General features: G+C 46.8%; 1 protein-coding gene across 3 annotated transcripts in view; it reads right to left on the reverse strand.

The window, feature by feature from the left end:
* Nucleotides 1-14,411, reverse strand: part of ptch1 (patched 1) — a 69,993-nt gene extending 55,582 nt beyond the window's left edge. For all 3 annotated transcript variants that reach the window (XM_067394899.1, XM_067394898.1, XM_067394900.1), the window contains exons 1-2: nucleotides 13,884-14,411; nucleotides 12,017-12,209 (exon numbers count right to left, since the gene is read on the reverse strand). In XM_067394899.1, coding sequence (XP_067251000.1) covers nucleotides 12,017-12,209; nucleotides 13,884-14,051 — 361 coding nt within the window. In that variant the 5' untranslated portion in view covers nucleotides 14,052-14,411. The remainder of the gene's footprint in view (nucleotides 1-12,016; nucleotides 12,210-13,883) is intronic.
* Nucleotides 14,412-20,498: the final 6,087 nt, after the last annotated feature.

The raw sequence follows: 20,498 nt of genomic DNA on the forward strand, positions 1-20,498 counted from the left end.
TAATCTAAGGTAGATAACATTATAATTTAAACTCAAATCAATATAATAAAATACAAAAAGCTGCAACAGATGCACCAATCACTTCTATTACGGTTTTACATTCACATGCAAAACAATTTAATCAACCTAAAAAAACTATACAAAGATTACAATTTCATTCTTGGATGCTGATAAAACAAAAGAGTGAACACTTCTTGCTAACCAAGGCTTTAAAGGCATGTTTTAAAGGCATGTTTTAAACTTTCAATTTTCACTACAAGTTTACTAAACAATTCCCAGAGAACTCAAAAGAAACCGGTTTAGATGTTGGCTGAACTTCATACCATCTTTGCCCATAGGTATGAAGCATTAACCGAAGCAGCAGATTGCAGAAAAACGGCCATTCTAGCCAAAACACAAATAACACTTCAGCTACTATGCTCCCCTCCCCCACTCGCTCTCTTTCGCTGAAATCCTCCGCCCCTCGGCCACAGAGAGATGGAGGGTGGAGAGGGGGAGGGCCAGACCACCCGGCATCCATGGCAGGACTCAGTGTTTACATTGCTGCGCTTCACTCTGTAATACATCTGGCATCCCAGGGATGGACTCCCAAGTGAAGGGGGAGGAGGGGGGTGTCAGTGTGAGGAGCAGAGAACGGGAGGGGGACTGAAGTGCAGTGAAAGCTTTCGGAAGAAAAGAGAGGGGAAAGGGAGTAGTAGAGAGCGAGAGACAGAGAGAGCATGAGTCTTTTCCGTCAATTCGGTGTCTCTGTTTTTTGAATAACACGGAGTGGAGGTATGCAGAATATAAACACAGGAATTGGAGGGCTGTCAGGATGCCGGTTGTGGATGGGAGTTGCTCAATTCATATCTGTCTTCCACACACTTGCGTCAGTTTTAAAACTGTTGAGGTTGCCGCTGAAGAAATCATGATTTATAGACAGTGTAAAATACGAACATCAAACGTGCATTAGAGAACTGCAAAGTATTAAATTTTGTTGTGTACCTTGTAGTGCACCATTGGTGCTAAAGACATGAATTGCACCTCAAATTGTGTGGAAAGTTTAGAAGAGGTGCACTTTTATATTTCAAAGTGATCAGCTTTCACTTCGTGGAGAAAATGGGCAAAAATCCCATTGTTGCAAAGGACCTGAGCCAAATCTAGGCACAGTCAAGTGCAAAAAAACGATAATCAGATATATGTTAAGGAACTTGCTGCATTTTAAACTGCTTTGTCATGTAAGTTGTCCTGCACTGTTTGTGCTACTGACATGAACAGGACTCTAAAACTGTGTTAATTGTTTATAAGACAACGCAGTTTTGCTTTTCTAAGCAATTACAACTTTCACCTGGTGAAGAAAACAGGCAAAAATCTCAGTTACATTTGAGAACGGAGCCATTTCTCCAGACCAGAATATCACAGTATCCACCAAGTAACCGCAGAGCAACACCCTGGGAATCACCAACAACACCCTAAGATTGTGGCAACGAGCTTGCGCAGAATATAAATATCCAGTCCATCTAAATGTAATTTATATTAGCCATCACAGTTGTTTGTTACATAGTTAGATAATTAATTACTTAGTATAAATAATTAGCAGAAATGTCCTGAGTAATACAATCAGGGCAGGCACAAGGAGCCCATTCTCCAAACATGAGTAAAGTGGTTCAAACTTCAAACCAGCTAAAATCTCAAAGCCCTCAGTGCTCCACATACATCCCTTACAGTTCAGCCATGTGTGTCCAAGCCTTCCAGAGTACATCTAAACAGGGAGAATTCCACTAAATCCCAATCTTTTCGCCACAATGCGGGAAGGCCACATTCTTCAGCCACTTCCTTTATATTAAAAGAGAACTTCTTCCTAACATGCACTGCAGGTTATATACTCCTCCACACTGCTTACTCTTAATCGTTGAGTTTTCACTGGACAACCAGGGGAGATTTGTCAATATGTCCACACCTGTTGAATGTAAAGGCATTCTTAGCCTACACTTCAGGAGTAAATATCTGAAAAGAGATAGCTCAATTCACGAAACACTTAAAAACTTGATAAAGTGAACATAATAAAACTCATTAAACAAGAATTAAATAAACCCAAGTTACATGTCTTCCATGATACCCAGATTTACTGCACATTGATCACTTATCTAATAAATTTACACTGCCCCCTGCTGGGTGTAAAAAACATCTTGCTGGTTAAATTAATCATTAAATGCCTTTAAATTGATCAAGCTCCTCTTCCACAGGAGGGCTAGCATAGTAAACCTTCTCTCATCATCGTTGGCGTTAGCTGGAACCCCTCACTCTGCACCCGGGTCATGTAGCCAGTATCAGATGAGCTTTTAAATAGCGGAGTCTCTACTCAATGACCTCAGATCCTAAGGGACACAGCCTTGTGGCCCTGAGCCTCATGCTACTCCTCCTACCCCCCGCACGAGAGAATGGGACAGCCCAAACCCTGATATTTCAATGATTTCACTGCAAGAGCAGTCCTTCTCGAAATCGGCCAGGAGGGGAAGGCATACAGGAAGGCGAATGTTTACGTGAAACTGTTTTAATTAAGTTCAGGCGGTGCTGGTATTTTCTTTAAAAAACTTGGAGCCTGTGATTTTGAAAAGCAAAAAAGATGGCTACTCATTTCGTCTGCAACTTTTTAAAGAAAAAATATTATAAAATATATATACACACTTAAATATTTTTTCTCTCTTTCTGCAAAAAACTGACCTGAAGTATTAAACTAGACGTCCACAAGTCTCCACAACATTAGTGTCCAAAACATCAAAGCTACATTCATATCAGATCAGTGAGAGGATACAGCCAGTGAATCGAAAAGCTATGACAACATTATCTACATCAATCATGTAACGCTGAAAATCTGAAGAGCAACCAAACAAATTATAATGGTTGGAGCGTAGCAGCCCTCAATGGCAAGTGATGAAAGCCAACATGAGATCACACTGAATCCCATTCAAGCTGAACTTAAGGGAGAGTAGGAGACACAGCTTCAACGAAGGGTCATTTGGAGGTCGCTAGCAAAAGTCTGTTCCAAACGAAACATAAACATGCATCCTAATGGACGCTGGGCCGACATCTCCCAGCGCAGAACCTGGCCAACCAGAACTAATCTATCCCTCAGCTGTGGAGTTTAATCTAAACAAACAGGTCTCAATGTTACTGCATCTGGAAGCTGTCATGTGCTTCGACATGGGAACAACTGAGGTGTGAGTGAGTGTGTGTCCAGCAACTGACTGTCATACTTCATCTGCAAACCTCCTGCACTTCTTGGAAAGGAAATATGGAAGTGAGCAACAAAGATAAAACTGCAGAGAGGATAAAGCTCTGGGTTAGCAAGGTGTTTGTGATAAGGTTCACAGTTGATTTTGTCAGGGTTCTGTCACTTCAGTCTTGTTTATTTCTTGGTTTTGTGACAGAGCTCTGACACTCCCGTTCTTGTCGGGTTTTTGTGTGAGCGTACGGTCTCGAGGGTTCTCGGGGCTGTGCGCTCTCTTGTCTGCGTGCCTTGTTTCATGTTGGGAGCGTGGCGTTCGGATCCCGGCACTCGTGTCTAGTTTGGTTTCGGTTTCGTGTCGGGATTCGGATACTCGCGCTCCCAGTCCTGTCTTTATTGTGAGCGCACGGTTTGTGTGTATGTTCACTTGCCGTGCGCTCTTGTCTCATGTTTTGTGTAGCACGCGGTGATTTCCACCTGCCGCGTGCTTTCATGTTGTGGTGTTGTCTTGTGCAGCACGCAGTCGGTGTTTCACGGGCTGCGTGCTCTCATGTTGTCTTGTTTTGTGTGAACACGTGGCTTATGAGTTTTCATAGTCACGTGTTCATGTCTCGTCTTGTGTAAGCACATGGCTTGTGATTTGTCTTCATTGGCCATGTGCTTGTGTCTTTGTTTTGTTTTGGTGTGAGCACATGGCTTGTCATGTGTTTCTTTGTGCCATGTGCTCTCACGTCTATTGTCTTGACCCCGCCCACCTTGTTACCTCATTATTGGTTGATTTGCCCCACCTGTCCTCCCTTGTTACCTGCCTTGTTTGCTCTCCTATTTATTCTCCTTGTGTTTGCAGTCCTGTGCTGGTTCGTTGTCATATTTTTCCTGGTGTTTCCTTTTGTCAAGTCAAGTCAAGTCAAGTCAAGTCTGTTTTCCCCCACGGGGTTGTTTTTGTTGTGTTTTTGTTTTTATTTTTATTGCTTAATAAAATGCCCTTCTAACCTGCATTTGAGTCCTCGTCCTCCCTTCCATACCTGACAGAACGAACCAGCCAACATGAGGACTCAGCGGAAGAAGGGCTTGCACCGTCCACCTACCTCCACTGTCTCCAGCCCTCTTTTCCAGCGCATGCTCCAATTTAAGATCCTGAGCTCCCTCCGTCAGGAGGGAACTGACCTGAGGGAGTTTGCTGTGGAGTTCAGTGGAGCTGCAGAGGGCCTGGAGCTCAACGACACAGCACTCAAGGACCTTTTCAATTATGCTCTTGATGTACCCCAGAGCTGGTGGGCGATGAGGGGCCTGGATCATCTGACTTTTGGGGAATTCGTGGATTTCCTCGATTGGAATGGGAATCCTCCTGTTACAGTTTCCCCAAAGGTGTTCATAGAGGCTGCAGATCCCCTGTTGGTGGCTGAAGAAGCTGCAGCACTCCCAGTGGCGGCTGAAGAAGCTGCAGCTCCCACAGAGGTGGTTGAAGATGCTGGAGTTCCCGCAGAGGCTGCTATCTCCAAGCAATCATGTCGTCGTAAGCGGAGGAAGAGAAGGAAGGCTTCCTCTGACTTAGAGAGTCTGATCCCAGAGCCCGCTGTAGGCCCGGAGGCCTTCCCAGAGCCCGCTGTAGGCCCGGAGGCCACCCCAGAGCCCGCTCAAGGCCCGGAGGCCTTTCCAGAGCCCGCTGTAGGCCCGGAGGCCTTTCCAGAGCCCGCTGTAGGCCCGGAGGCCTTTCCAGAGCCCGCTGTAGGCCCGGAGGCCTTTCCAGAGCCCGCTGTAGGCCCGGAGGCCTTTCCAGAGCCCGCTGTAGGCCCGGAGGCCTTTCCAGAGCCCGCTGTAGGCCCGGAGGCCTTTCCAGAGGCCGCTGTAGGCCCGGAGGCCTTTCCAGAGCCCGCTGTAGGCCCGGAGGCCTTTCCAGAGCCCGCGGTTGGCCCGGAGGCCTTTCCAGAGCCCGCTGTAGGCCCGGAGGCCTTTCCAGAGCCCGCTGTAGGCCCGGAGGCCTTTCCAGAGCCCGCTGTAGGCCCGGAGGCCTTTCCAGAGCCCGCTGTAGGCCCGGAGGCCTTTCCAGAGCCCGCTGTAGGCCCGGAGGCCTTTCAGGAGCCCGCTGTAGGCCCGGAGGCCTTTCCAGAGCCCGCTGTAGGCCCGGAGGCCTTTCCAGAGCCCGCTGTAGGCCCGGAGGCCTTTCCAGAGCCCGCTGTAGGCCCGGAGGCCTTTCCAGAGCCCGCTGTAGGCCCGGAGGCCTTTCCAGAGCCCGCTGTAGGCCCGGAGGCCTTTCCAGAGCCCGCTGTAGGCCCGGAGGCCTTTCCAGAGCCCGCTGTAGGCCCGGAGGCCTTTCCAGAGCCCGCTGTAGGCCCGGAGGCCTTTCCAGAGCCCGCTGTAGGCCCGGAGGCCTTTCCAGAGCCCGCTGTAGGCCCGGAGGCCTTTCCAGAGCCCGCTGTAGGCCCGGAGGCCTTTCCAGAGCCCGCTGTAGGCCCGGAGGCCTTTCCAGAGCCCGCTGTAGGCCCGGAGGCCTTTCCAGAGCCCGCTGTAGGCCCGGAGGCCTTTCCAGAGCCCGCTGTAGGCCCGGAGGCCTTTCCAGAGCCCGCTGTAGGCCCGGAGGCCTTTCCAGAGCCCGCTGTAGGCCCGGAGGCCTTTCCAGAGCCCGCTGTAGGCCCGGAGGCCTTTCCAGAGCCCGCTGTAGGCCCGGAGGCCTTTCCAGAGCCCGCTGTAGGCCCGGAGGCCTTTCCAGAGCCCGCTGTAGGCCCGGAGGCCTTTCCAGAGCCCGCTGTAGGCCCGGAGGCCTTTCCAGAGCCCGCTGTAGGCCCGGAGGCCTTTCCAGAGCCCGCTGTAGGCCCGGAGGCCTTTCCAGAGCCCGCTGTAGGCCCGGAGGCCTTTCCAGAGCCCGCTGTAGGCCCGGAGGCCTTTCCAGAGCCCGCTTCAGGCCCGGAGGCCTTTCCAGAGCCCACTCCAGCCCGTGAGTCTGCTCCAGAGCCCGCTCCAGCCAGTGAGTCCACTCCAGCCAGTGAGTCCGCTCCAGAGCCCGCTCCAGCCAGTGAGTTTGCTCCAGAGCCCGCTCCAGCCATTGAGTCCGCCCTAGCCAGTGAGTCCGCTCCTTCGGTCAGTCCTGCCATGGCCCATAAGGCTGTCTTCACCTTCTACGCCTTGATTGTCCTACGTGCCTGGAGGATGTATTCAGGGTCTGTCGACCACAGTCCAGTCTGCCAGCCCGAGCCCGCTGTCGTCCCGAAGCAGCCCGAGGCCGCTGCCCTCCTGGAGCAGTCCGCTCTTCATGTCGGTCTGGTTATGGCCCAGAAGGTGGTCTTAGCCTTTTATGTCCTGGTGGTCTTGCGTGCCTGGAGGATGCACACTGGTGTGATTGACTCTGGATCTGTCGGCCAGTTCAAGGCCGCTGCCGTCCCAGAGCAGCCCCAGCCTGAACCCACTGCCGTCCCAGAGCAGCCCCAGCCTGAACCCACTGCTGTCCCAGAGCAGCTCCAGCCTGAGCCCGCTGCTGTCCCAGAGCAGCTCCAGCCTGAGCCCGCTGCTGTCCCAGAGCAGCTCCAGCCTGAGCCCGCTGCTGTCCCAGAGCAGCTCCAGCCTGAGCCCGCTGCTGTCCCAGAGCAGCTCCAGCCTGAGCCTGCTGCTGTCCCAGAGCAGCTTGCTCTCCCTGATACGGCCATGGAGGCCATCATCAAGCTGTCTGCCCTGCCGGCGCCACCCCAGCTGTCTGCCCTGCCGGCGCCACCCCAGCTGTCTGCCCTGCCGGCGCCACCCCAGCGGTCTGCCCTGCCGGCGCCACCCCAGCGGTCTGCCCTGCCGGCGCCACCCCAGCGGTCTGCCCTGCCGGCGCCACCCCAGCGGTCTGCCCTGCCGCCGCCTGCCAAGCTGTCTGCCCTGCCGCCGCCTGCCTGGATGGTCCCTCCAGTACCGCCCTGGTCCTTAGCCAGGACCCCAGACCAGCTGAAGCCCCCCTGGTCTGTCCCGCCGGTGCCGCCCTGGTCTGTGCCACCCTGGTCTGTCCCGCCGGTGCCGCCCTGGTCTGTCCCGCCGGTGCCGCCCTGGTCTGTCCCGCCGGTGCCGCCCTGGTCTGTCCCGCCGGTGCCGCCCTGGTCTGTCCCGCCGGTGCCGCCCTGGTCTGTCCCGCCGGTGCCGCCCTGGTCTGTCCCTCCAGCTCCTCCCTGGCCCTCAGCTGGGACCCCAGACCTGCCTGAGCCTCCCTGGCTCAACCCTCCCGTCCCTCCCTGGTTTCCTTAAGACATTCTGTTTTTGTTTTGCTGGCTGACTTGGCTCCCCTCCCTCCCTCCCCTCTTTGTCTTTGTATTCTGATGTTCTGTCATGTTGTCTTGTTGGTGTTTTTTGTCTTGTGTCGTGTATGTTGTCATGTTTGTCTTGTGTCCCTCGTGGGGACGCCAGGTGGCGTCCCTTTAGAGGGGGGGTAGTGTCAGGGTTCTGTCACTTCAGTCTTGTTTATTTCTTGGTTTTGTGACAGAGCTCTGACACTCCCGTTCTTGTCGGGTTTTTGTGTGAACGTACGGTCTCGAGGGTTCTCGGGGCTGTGCGCTCTCTTGTCTGCGTGCCTTGTTTCATGTTGGGAGCGTGGCGTTCGGATCCCGGCACTCGTGTCTAGTTTGGTTTCGGTTTCGTGTCGGGATTCGGATACTCGCGCTCCCAGTCCTGTCTTTATTGTGAGCGCACGGTTTGTGTGTATGTTCACTTGCCGTGCGCTCTTGTCTCATGTTTTGTGTAGCACGCGGTGATTTCCACCTGCCGCGTGCTTTCATGTTGTGGTGTTGTCTTGTGCAGCACGCAGTCGGTGTTTCACGGGCTGCGTGCTCTCATGTTGTCTTGTTTTGTGTGAACACGTGGCTTATGAGTTTTCATAGTCACGTGTTCATGTCTCGTCTTGTGTAAGCACATGGCTTGTGATTTGTCTTCATTGGCCATGTGCTTGTGTCTTTGTTTTGTTTTGGTGTGAGCACATGGCTTGTCATGTGTTTCTTTGTGCCATGTGCTCTCACGTCTATTGTCTTGACCCCGCCCACCTTGTTACCTCATTATTGGTTGATTTGCCCCACCTGTCCTCCCTTGTTACCTGCCTTGTTTGCTCTCCTATTTATTCTCCTTGTGTTTGCAGTCCTGTGCTGGTTCGTTGTCATATTTTTCCTGGTGTTTCCTTTTGTCTAGTCAAGTCTGTTTTCCCCCACGGGGTTGTTTTTGTTGTTTTTTTGTTTTTATTTTTATTGCTTAATAAAATGCCCTTCTAACCTGCATTTGAGTCCTCGTCCTCCCTTCCATACCTGACAGATTTAACAAAAATGACTTTAATGTTGAGAATGTTACTAAGTCTGTGTAAAGGCAATTCAGAGATTCGTTTCTTAACACTTTATAAATGTTAGAAACGTATTGCCGAAAACACATTACAAAGACTGTAAACTATGTACTGAATTGTGGAGTTAGACCGTAAAACAGTTTTTCACCATTTTGTGTTCAGGATTTTTTGGGCGGCCTGTAATCATGGCTCGATGACGCACTGGAGCCACTAAGCATGGCTCCTCCCCTACCACTATAATAAGTAGAGCGCATTAGTACCAGTGGTTTGCCCACTCAATCTCAAGTTACTGTAATTACCCTGTAATGCCCACCAATGAGTGTAAATTGCCTTGCCTAATGTGTTTCCCGTGAGTGGGGTGATTTCAGTGCCGTCAGCGGACACGCCCCCAGCAGTTGAGAGCAGAGAATACCGCTTATTTTTCAAGATAAACAAACTTATTTTATTTACCTGGGGATTTGTTTATCATTCAAATTTGGCTGGGTGGTAAATAACACATTTTTAGATATTGCTCAGAACACATATTTAGACAGCTTTACACAGACTCCACTAAAGTATTTACTTAAAATATTTAGCTGTACTGCAAACATTTTTCTATACCTGAGGGATAGACTGAGGTTTAAGGATCTAGGTTGCTACTCCAAAAGGTTCCAAGATGAGTCCCATGTAGGATTGACCAAAAATGTCTCGGAGATCCTGCACCTGCTCCATTACCATAGTAGCCACTAACTAAAAGCAATCACTTAAAGGGATAGTTCACCCCAAAATGAAAATTCTGTCATCGTTTAATCACCCTCAAGTTGTTCCAAACCTGTATAAATTTCTTTGTTCTGATGTACACAAAGGACGATATTTGGAAGAATGCTTGTAACCAAGCAGATATCGCCCCTTATTGACTGCCAAAGTATTTTTTTTCCTACTATGGTAGTCAATGGTGGGCGAGATCTGCTTGGTTACAAACATAATTCAAAATAGCCTCTTTTGTGTACAGCAGAATAAAGAAACTCATACAAATTTAGAACAACTTGAGGGGAAGTAAATGATGGCAGAATTTTCATTTAAAAAAAAAAAAAATCCCTTTAAGCTGCTCCAGGGGAACTGGAAGTGTAATATAAGTTGCACTGGACGGTATGAGGGAAGAACGAAACACTAACTTGGTCAAGGTATTTATCTGACAATATTATTTGGCAAAAAAGGCACACTATAGCTACAGGTTTTATTTTACTATGCAAAAAAAAAAAAAATGCATTAAAAATCAGCTCAAAGGAAACAGCATACATTGACCTCAACATAATTAGTTATGTAATGAGTTACAATATTGCGTTACTCCCTAAAAAATTAACAATTGCGTTACTTAGTTACTTTTTGTCTAAAGTAATGCGTTACGTTACATTTGCGTAAATTTTTCTTACCTGGGCTTGACTTGCCTGTTTGTTTTTTAATTTAAAAAAATGTAAATGTAAAAAATGTTTTGCAAATGTAAAGGCCCTTTTGCACGCTTGAGGATCACTGAAGATCAGCAGCAAAGTTTTTAATAAAGTGAGATTAAATACATAAAGTATATTTGTATTAATTAACATATTTGATTATTCCAGGTTTGCATAATATTCTGAGTTTGCATTTCACTGTTTTTATTCATGTTGAGGAATACTGAATGTTTTTGTGCAAGTGAAATGAGTAAATGAATGTTCACATTTAGTCTAGAACTACAATAACCATCATGTTTACACAGTGCACCTAACGCCTCTGTACTCTGTACTCATGATTTCTCTCAACATGGGGACAGGAGAGGTGTCAGTCAATAAATGGGAAAATTTGAAAAAAGTAATCTGATTACATAACTTACATTACTTGTAATGTGTTACCCCCAACACTGGTTATTAATATTTTGTAATTTGTTGGTTCTCTCGCTTTTGCATGTGTTCATAATTTCTTTGTATGACAGCCTGGCCAAAAATTGTGTCCACACAATTTGGCATGTTCCATTGCATTATCACAAAGAAAACTCAACCTAGAATCAAATACGAGCAAAAGTGGAGTTGTGAACAAGTTTTGCTATTTTTAGTTATAATTTAAAGTCATGAAGTGGCAATCAGACTTCCAGACCTCCAAGGGAGGCAGTGCCTCTCAAAAGAATTGATAAATTACAGTATAAAAACAATGTATCATATATTATACTAAATATGAGATCAATTAGTGTAAAAATCACTCATTTTTGTAAAGTAATGTTGATTCTTGAGGGCTAACTGAAAAATACTGGTAAAAAGTCACATGACAAGAAATAACTTACTATGATCAGTCACTAATCGAAACAATGGCTAGCCAATCATGATAGGAACAGGTCTGCAAATAGGACTGAACTGGCCAAAATAATTACAGAATAAACAGCTCAGACACTATTTTCGACTTGAAACAATAATCTACAACTAAAACCTAAAAATGCTTAAAAATGCAGAAGATTGTTAATATAAAACACAAATATTATAACACTAGCTGTTTGTTTATAGTGTAAGGTAAACAGTGTTTCATGTTTACATAGTGTTCGGTTTAAAGGCACATCAAGTGGAAATGCAACAGGAATTTACATAGGACTGAAAAAACACTGAGAGGCAACTGTCTAATTTCATAAATCTACTACACACCACTGACTTTAATATCAGTCCTGGATGGACAGAACATGGCATGTATTTACAGTCCAAAAACACACTGAAAGTCAACTTATCCAATTAAAATAACTTAATATAAAAATAATGACTGTAAAAGCAATTATAAAGGTAAGCTCTTATATCATCTGTGGCCATATCAAAGGTTCTTTAAACTGCAGGAATGTAGATCAAAGAAGAAATGCCTATTTGCCCCTCCCCCCTTCCAAAAAAATCACCACCCACACTACGGCCCCAACATCTCACAATTGGCTTATTCATAAAATAAAACAACTCTCTTTCAAACTTCCTTCAAACCGCCTATAAGCTGTAGTCTGTGTCGGGTCTGAGTGCACGTTTCTGCCTGTAGTTCGCTCGGTTCCTGCTGAAACTCTGAGACAAATCTTTTTGGAAAGTTGAACGCTGTCCAAAACAGGACCACACACAGGCTCTGTGAGCAGCGCGGATCAGATTCAACTGCTGGAGGCAGACACACACACACACACACACACACACACACACACTTACTCGCACACACTCACAAAATGGCGGCTATTCGTGTTAAAAACACTCACACATTGCTCTCTAAATCAATATCCACTGATGTATCGAACTTGGAATCTATAGGCGGGCGCGCGCGCGCTACAGTGTTCCATAAACAAAATGCACCCATGCGCGCAAGACAAATTCGAAGCGAAAAACATTCTTTTCACGTTTAATCTGGATTTCTGCCAGACCTCAATACAATAAACAATTCCTTCAGCTTACATGACAGACCCCCCACCCCACACCCACAGCTTCAGGTCTGCCTTTAGATTACACTTGAGGGGAAAACGTATTAGAAAGACTTAAAGTACAAGGAAAACAGCTTCTTACCTTCTACCCAGAGTTTCTCCACGTCCGTCTCCAGATTAGCTGCCCTTAGTCCAACAGCAAAAGCTCCAAATATTAAAAGGCCCACAACTAAAAACTTTCCGCAGTTCTTTTGTATGTAACAGCCAAGTTTAAACAAAAGTCTTTGAAACTTTGCTCTCAACCACAGCGGCGCTTTCCTCCCAGTCGCCTTCCCCTACAAGACAAGAGAGAGCAAATATTAAACTCTCATCACCTTGTTAAAAAGATAAACTAAATTCTGTCGATACATATTCATAGTTTTTTTTTAACTAAATGCAGTAAATAAGTTAAAGTGCCACTTAGGGGGGCTTAAATAGGTGTAGTATCAGGAATAACCTTTTTTTTCAAGTAATTACTTAAATTTTATTAAACAATTAAAGTTATGTATACACAACACCACTCATCAGGTCTTAAAAGTACCCCTTCGACACGTTCAAGCACTATTTCTATGGCAAGCCATTTTAACATTTATCCCTTAAAACTTCTATTTTTATGTAGCAAGCACTTAAGCCTATTGTTAATACTAGTTACTAGCTGCATCCTTTTTATTAGTAGTTTACTACAGTAGTCTACACCAGAAATAACCATTTATTAGATACTAGTAGTACTAGATACATATCATTTACAACTAGTCACTATCCCAATAACTATTGTTGTTACTGGTAGGAAATTTGAATTCACTCATGTTGTTCAGATTTCAACTTCAGACTAGTATCTATTCCAGTTTTACTTGGAATTATTCATTAGGTTATAAGATACTACTATCGATTTCAGTTTTCCTAGTACTAATTAAACACTAAAACCTATTTATTAGACACTAGCATGTATTTAAGTTGCTACTAGAATCATTCCTAATCTTACCAGTAATAAAAAAAAATGACAACTCATCTTATAATGTTATAAGAATTACATAGATTCAGGTGTCTTTTAAATACGTGCTAGAAACCTGGTACATACCACATTCAAATAATAGTTCATACTTGAACCACAGATCTTCAAAGAATTTGATGGCAAATATTCAATTTGCTACCAGTAACAACAGAATTGTTATTAATATTATTGGGATTGTGACTAGTAGCAAAGAAATAAGAACTATTATCTAAGACATAGTTATTACTAATGAAACTGAAAAAGGATGACAAACAAATAATAATCATATAATAATAATAATATTTGGAAACAAAAACATAAATACTACTTCTAATGACTAAATGTTAAAACAGCTTGCCATACTACTTGTACCATTCTGTCGGCTTTCAAAGAGCATAATTCAAATGAGTTCTATTCCCACGTAATAACAAGACATTAAACTGAGTATGGCTGCAATGTGACACACTGCATCCTTTGGACATTGTAGCAGGGAAACAGGTTACAGTGTCCAAAGTCGGAGATGCACGTGGGTCGCATAGCTGAAGGGACGCGATGTGATGCGATTTGGGAAGTGCTGCAGCCATCACAGAGGGAGTTACGACAATATTTGTGAACGGAAGAGGGCAGCCACATGGATCGTGCCTGAGCAGTGCGGGACGAAAACTACTCCCTGTGTAGATCCTATCTGAGGGGGCTTCAATCAGTCGGCTAGGGCCAACATCACGAACGACACTTCGCCTCACTTTCAGACCTCAGCCTCGCGTCTGACAGCTATGTTTACGATTAATGGTATCGGGAGTGATGGACATAACGGTGAACAAATGCAGAGAGTCCCTCAAGCGGCTACAGGTTACTTCACGCATAGACACCCCCATCGGCGCCGTGGCTATCCCGTTACCTAGCGACTTCACTAAAGTTGAGCACTTTGTCAGAGATTCCCAACAAAGTCCAACTGCAAACAGGGCAAACATAAAAGCACCTCTGATATCTGCTCCAATGCAAAGGCAGCATCGCAATAGCTCGGCCGCTGCAAATACTCCAAATCCGCCGCGGCGGTCCGATAGTTGCCCCTATTTCTCCGCGTTAACCTCGGCCGATCGGGGTCTCTGTTTTCCTGCTCGGAGGAGACATTAACAGCCGAGGCCATGTTGCAAAGTCTGCGCTGAACGTCTCGTTATCCGCGCTAGTGTATTTCCCCGCGAGCGTTTAGTGATATCCGAAGAAAACCAAGTTTGTCTCTCGTTGATCCCAGATCCGCGAAGCACTTCATACTCCTGTTTGAGACGGCGAGTCAGAGTCTGCGCCTTCCATTCCAACATTTCGCGAATCTGGAGGTCTCCAACAATTCCCCACTTTCACGCCGTCCGCTGGAAAGTTCGCGATATCAGAAGGCGATGTGGATGCTGTGGAAACGTCGATCCCTCGGTGGCTGAAGCATTCTGTGATCTATGTGGTCCCTCCTCAGGCCGCGCGACAAGGCGATCTCTGAGAGATTCAATAGATGTGAAAAAAGATCACTCTCCATTCGGAGAAGGGGAGGAGGGCGTGGCAAAACCACTCGAAATCCCGCCTCCGGGGCTGTCAGATGGCCGGGGTTCCTGGGCTCTGATTGGTTCCAGAAGGGCAAAAATTACTCAGCAAACACGACTATTATTAGCTGCTTAGCAACAGCTCACCAAAGTAGAGAGACCACCCAAGCAGCGAGCCCTCGTGTGTGCATCTCAAACTTCAGGGGAGTCTTAAAGAAGCAAAGCCCACTTTCTGCAGGATCCGAAGCGCTGGGTCCAGCTCGAGCGGAGACCAAACACATGAAGAAAACTGCAGGAGCAGGAGAGCACGGAGGAGCCGTTTCTAGTGGAGAAGCGACAGAACTTTTTTCTTTCTTTCTTTCTCTTTCTTTCTTTCTTTCTTTCTTTCTTTCTTTCTTTCTTTTTGTTTGTCTTTCTTTCTTATTGTTTGTCTTTCTTTCTTTCTTTCTTTCTTTATTTCTTTCTGTCTTATTGTTTGTCTTTCTTTCTTTCTTTCTTATTGTTTGTCTTTTATTCATATTATTTTTTTCTTTCTTGTTGTTTGTCTTTCTTTCATATTGTTTCTTTCTTGTTTGTCTTTCTTATTGTTCTTTCTTTCTTTCTATTTATTGTCTTTCATATTGTTTGTCTTATTGTTTGTTCTTTCTTTTTATTGTTTGTCTTTCTTATTGTTTCTTTTATTCATAGTCTCTTCTTTTTTCTTTCTTTCTTATTGTTTGTCTTTCTTATTGTTTGTCTTTTATTCATATTATTTTTTTCTTTCTTGTTGTTTGTCTTTCTTTCATATTGTTTCTTTCTTGTTTGTCTTTCGTTTTGTTCTTTCTTTCTTTCTTTCTTTCTATTTATTGTCTTTCATATTGTTTGTCTTTCTTATTGTTTGTTCTTTCTTTTTATTGTTTGTCTTTCTTTCATATTGTTTGTCTTTCTTATTGTTTCTTTTATTCAGTCTCTTCTTTTTTCTTTCTTTCTTATTGTTTGTCTTTTATATTGTTTGTTTTTCTTTCTATCAATCTTTTTCTTATTGTTTGTTTCTTTTATTCATATTCTTTCTTTCTTATTGTTTGTCCTTCTTATTGTTTGCTTGTCTTTATTATTGTTTTTTCTTTACTTTTGTTTTCTTGTTAATTTCTTTGATTTTTGTTTGTTTGTTTTTCTTGTTTATTTCTTTCATGTTTTTTGTTTCTTATTGTTTCTTTACTTTTTTCTTCTTGTTTGGTTGGTCTTTCTTTCTTTCTTTCTTTCTTTCTTTCTTTCTTGTTAATTAATTTTCTATAAGTTGTATTTGTAAGTATAGTGCCAGTTTTAGGCTCCAGGGCAAAGGAAAATGCAATTAATGAGGGTTGTCTTTTATTGTGCACAGGTGGATTATAGGTTTGTCTGTGCCAAAACATGGGAATTCCTTGTCTTGTTGCCCTTTTTTCCATCAAGAATTGTGCAAACATTACATAGGTTTTATACTATGAGATCACACATCCAAAAATAGTTTATGACTGTTGAGAATGAAAAATCTGACTTGTACCAGGCCGCAGTGATGCTCTGCAATACATCATGATTAGTTTTCTTTCACTTTATTGAATATATTACTAACACAAAGCACATTATTCAACACAAAATAATAGAAATATATGCAACTATAGCACTATATAAACACTGAACAATGATTGGAGTGGTGATGTCACCAGTTTAGGAGACTATGGGAGGAAAGTCTTGACATTAGTACGAAAATGAGATACATCGTTATGAAGAATCCATTTCCTATCCCACCCCACCATCAGGAAATTATTACAGCCATATTATTTTTCTCCAGAAAGAAAAAAAAAAAACTGGACCATTAGTCATTAACTTCCTCTGCTGGATTCTCTGAGCTATATGATCTGTCTTGAGCACTATGTTTCACTCAATCTCTCCCAACAGTTCTGTAGTTTGCCATGGTTCCCACTACAGTGATGTACCCATGACTTTTCCCATGTTTACTCTATAGCACAAGGTTGTGCTCAATCACACAGATGTGTTTGACAGCTCTGAGCACTTCTCTGCCAGTGTTTACACTCTCCAATTTCCTTTGCGATTGTGTGGCTCTTGTATAATCAGTGTGACACTAGAGAAAGGAGAGCACTTCATAAAAACTGGCTATTTACCTTTGCACGGAGGCTGGATGTTTTCAGTGGTCAAAATGTTTTATACTGCATTTTATGAGATTCAAATGTAATAATTGTCACAGACACGCCAGGCTCCACCTCACCACAGTACCCACGCACTCAATCACCAGCTTATTAATCACCGCCACCTGCACCTCATTCACTCTGCAATCACCAGCACTACAAAGCCACCACTCTCACACACACTCACTGTCCGGTCTCGTTTGCACTACGCCATGTATATGCTTACCTTAAGGACTCCCCTTCAACATACTTACCTGCTCCAGCGATCTCCTTCATCTCCTTCGTCTCCTGGTCCCTTCGTGTGCTTACCCATCTGTGTGTGTGAGTGTCTCCAACGTCTCCCTCCATCTCAGCTCAACTCCTGGATCCACAAACCATACAAGGACAGTATTACTTTATATTCATCTCTCAAGAACCTGATAACAGCCATTACCACTCTGTGTTCCACATATTGTTCCAATAAACTCACCTGGATTGCTTTTATCTCTGCCTCCGTGTCTATATCATAACAGAAGACCGGACCCTAACAACTAACGGCATGAGTACAACCGATCCATTCCAGGAACTCGTGGACGTGCTGCGTCGAGCACTCACACCACAGCCCTCAACATCGTCATCCCACAACACGGCTGTCTCCGCACCCACCAGCACCACTCCTTCACCTGCATTCACCGCCAGTCCCATGGCCAAACCGGCGCCCTACTCTGGATCGGCGGAGGAATGCAGCGGATTTCTTCTCCAATGTGAGCTGGTCCTGGAGATGCAGCCGCACCTCTACACCACAGACACGGCTAAAATAGCGTTCATTATTTCACAACTGCAAGGGAAGGCTCTGCAATGGGCAGATTCGTTGTGGACCCAGAAAGGCCCAGTCGTCCAATCCTATTCGGCGTTCGTCTCCCACTTCCGGGAAGTATTCGGGAAACCTCTGACTGATTCCTCGACTGGTGAGAAACTTTATAATCTAAAGCAAGGAAACCTATCTGTTAACGAATATGCCTTGCAGTTTCGAACGCTAGCCGCCACCAGCGGATGGAACGAGCAAGCCCTCATCACCACGTTCCGTCAGGGGCTGGAACCCTCCGTGCGGCTGCATCTCGCTGCATACGAGGACTCCATGGGATTAGAACGCTTCATCCAACTCGCCATCCGCGTGGGGTCCCGTATGCAGTCGTGCATTCAAGAACACCAGGGCCAGTCATCCACCACTAACCTCCTCCGTCGGTCCGAACCCGTCAGCTCCCCAGAACCAGCCAACGAACCCATGCAAATTGATCACTCTCGTCTCACCCCTAACGAAAGACAAAGAAGGCTGGCCCTGAATCTCTGTCTCTATTGCGGAACAATGGGGCATAATCTCTCCACATGCCCAATCCGTCCTCCTCGACCCGTGGTGAGTGCAATATTTCCCTCCATTCAGAAAATGAAACCACTCACTACAACTGTAACTCTTACTGCTGCTAACATCTCTGTTCCAGTGGTGGCGCTCCTTGATTCAGGGTCAGCCGGAAACTTCATCTCAGGCACCCTCTGTAGACAACTCAACCTCAAGATCTCTCCTTCACCGACGAGCTATCAAATCCACTCCATCACGGGCAAACCCCTAAGCCGCAGACACATCCGTCACTGCGTGGGCCCACTACAACTCAGCATCGGTATCCTGCACACTGAACACATCCATTTGCTGGTTCTGGAGGAATCCACCGCTGACGTGGTTCTAGGGCGCCCGTGGCTGGAACAACACAACCCCAACATCTCCTGGCGCACGGGCGAAGTCCTGAAGTGGGGCGATCACTGCTTCCCAGACTGCTTCCCAGCGCTTCCTGTTCCAAAACCTCCACTCTCCAAGTCTCTTCTCGTGAATGCCACGTCCATCGAGAGCCCTGTTGAGAAAGCGCTCCGTGGATGTTCCCCTGACTACGCCCCTTCAGCGACGTCTTCTGCCCGCAACGCGCCTCCAAGCTTCCTCCACACCGGCCATGGGACTGCGCCATCGATCTGCTGCCGGGTGAACCAGTGCCCAGGGGACGCATATACCCCCTGTCCATACCGGAGGAGAAGGCCATGGAGGAATACATCAAGGAGGCACTCGAACAAGGTTACATCCGCCCGTCTACTTCCCCTGCTGCTTCAAGCTTCTTCTTCGTGGCAAAGAAGGACGGAGGCTTGAGGCCATGCATCGATTACCGTGCACTCAACAAGATCACCATCAAGTTCCGATACCCACTTCCCCTCGTCCCAGCGGCCCTGGAACATCTCCGCGGTGCCACTGTGTTCACCAAGTTGGACCTCCGCAGCGCGTATAACCTCATCCGGATACGTGAGGGGGACGAGTGGAAGACCGCCTTCGTCACGCCCACTGGACACTACGAGTACCTCGTGATGCCGTATGGCCTGGTCAACGCCCCTCCGTATTCCAGGATTTCATCCACGAGGTGCTCCGGGAGTTTCTCCATAAGTCCGTTCTGGTTTATATAGATGACATCCTCATCTACTCCCCGGAGCTTGGCCGAACATCGCCACCACGTTGCGGAGGTCCTCCAGCGCTTACGGCAGTTCCATCTCTTCCTCAAGGCTGAAAAATGCTCATTCCACCAACCCTCCGTCCAGTTCCTGGGGTACGTGATTGATCACAGTGGCATCCGGATGGACGAGGGGAAGGTCTCCGCCATACAGTCCTGGCCCACTCCTACCACCATCAAAGAACTCCAAAGATTCCTAGGTTTCTCCAATTTCTATCGCCGGTTCATCAAAAACTACAGCACAATCGTCAGTCCACTCACCAACCTCCTCCGTCACCAGCCCAAGTCTCTGTCCTGGTCTCCATTAGCCACCGACGCCTTTGAGACCCTGAAGAAGGCCTTCACCACCGCTCCCCTCCTCGTCCACCCTAACCCGGACCTCCCGTTCATAGTAGAGGTGGACGCATCTACCACCGGAGTGGGAGCGGTCCTTTCACAGCAGCAGGGGACACCAAGTAGACTCCATCCATGCGCCTTCTTCTCCCGCAAGCTCAACCCGGCGGAGGTCAACTACGACATCGGTGACCGCGAACTCCTGGCCGTCAAGCTTGCCCTTGAGGAGTGGAGGCATTGGTTGGAGGGAGCTACTCACCCATTTCAAGTCCTCACTGATCACAAGAATCTCGAATATCTGAAGGCCGCAAAGAGACTCAATCCTCGCCAAGCTCGCTGGGCTATGTTCTTCTCTAGATTCAACTTCTCCATCTCCTACCGTCCTGGTTCAAAGAATACGAAGGCTGACGCCTTATCTCGCCTCTATGCTCCTGAGGAAAAGCCCGAAAAACCTGATACTATTCTGCCGGAGTCCATCTTCGTGAGCCCCATCCAGTGGTCCGAAGAAACCATTCCCTCCGCCAATGCCTCCACACGCACTCCGCCGGGTTGCCCACCGGGCTTGCAGTACATCACACGGACACGTCGCACTCCACTCCTGCACAACGTTCACTCTTCACTTGGCACTGGTCACCCGGGGGTCAAGGAGACCCTCTCGTTGCTCAAACAACGCTTCTGGTGGCCCAACATGGCCAACGACGTCAGGAGGTACGTGCAGGGCTGCAGGGAGTGTGCCATCTCCAAGAGCCCACGCCATCTTCCCACCGGCAAGCTCTTTCCTCTGCCCGTTCCTGAGAGACCCTGGTCACACCTGGGAGTGGACTTCGTCACCGATCTCCCCGAGTCTGACGGTCACACATGCATCCTGGTGGTGGTGGACCGCTTCTCAAAGTCCTGCCGTCTGATACCCCTGGAGGGTCTACCTACCGCCATGGCCACCGCAGAACTAATGTTTAATCATGTTTTTCGCTATTATGGATTACCTGAAGACATCGTCTCCGACAGAGGACCCCAGTTTGTCTCACACGTCTGGAAAGCCTTCTTCTCC

Source organism: Chanodichthys erythropterus, chromosome 9 (genome assembly GCF_024489055.1).
Source record: "Chanodichthys erythropterus isolate Z2021 chromosome 9, ASM2448905v1, whole genome shotgun sequence".
In the NCBI taxonomy this organism is placed as follows: Eukaryota; Metazoa; Chordata; class Actinopteri; order Cypriniformes; family Xenocyprididae; genus Chanodichthys; species Chanodichthys erythropterus.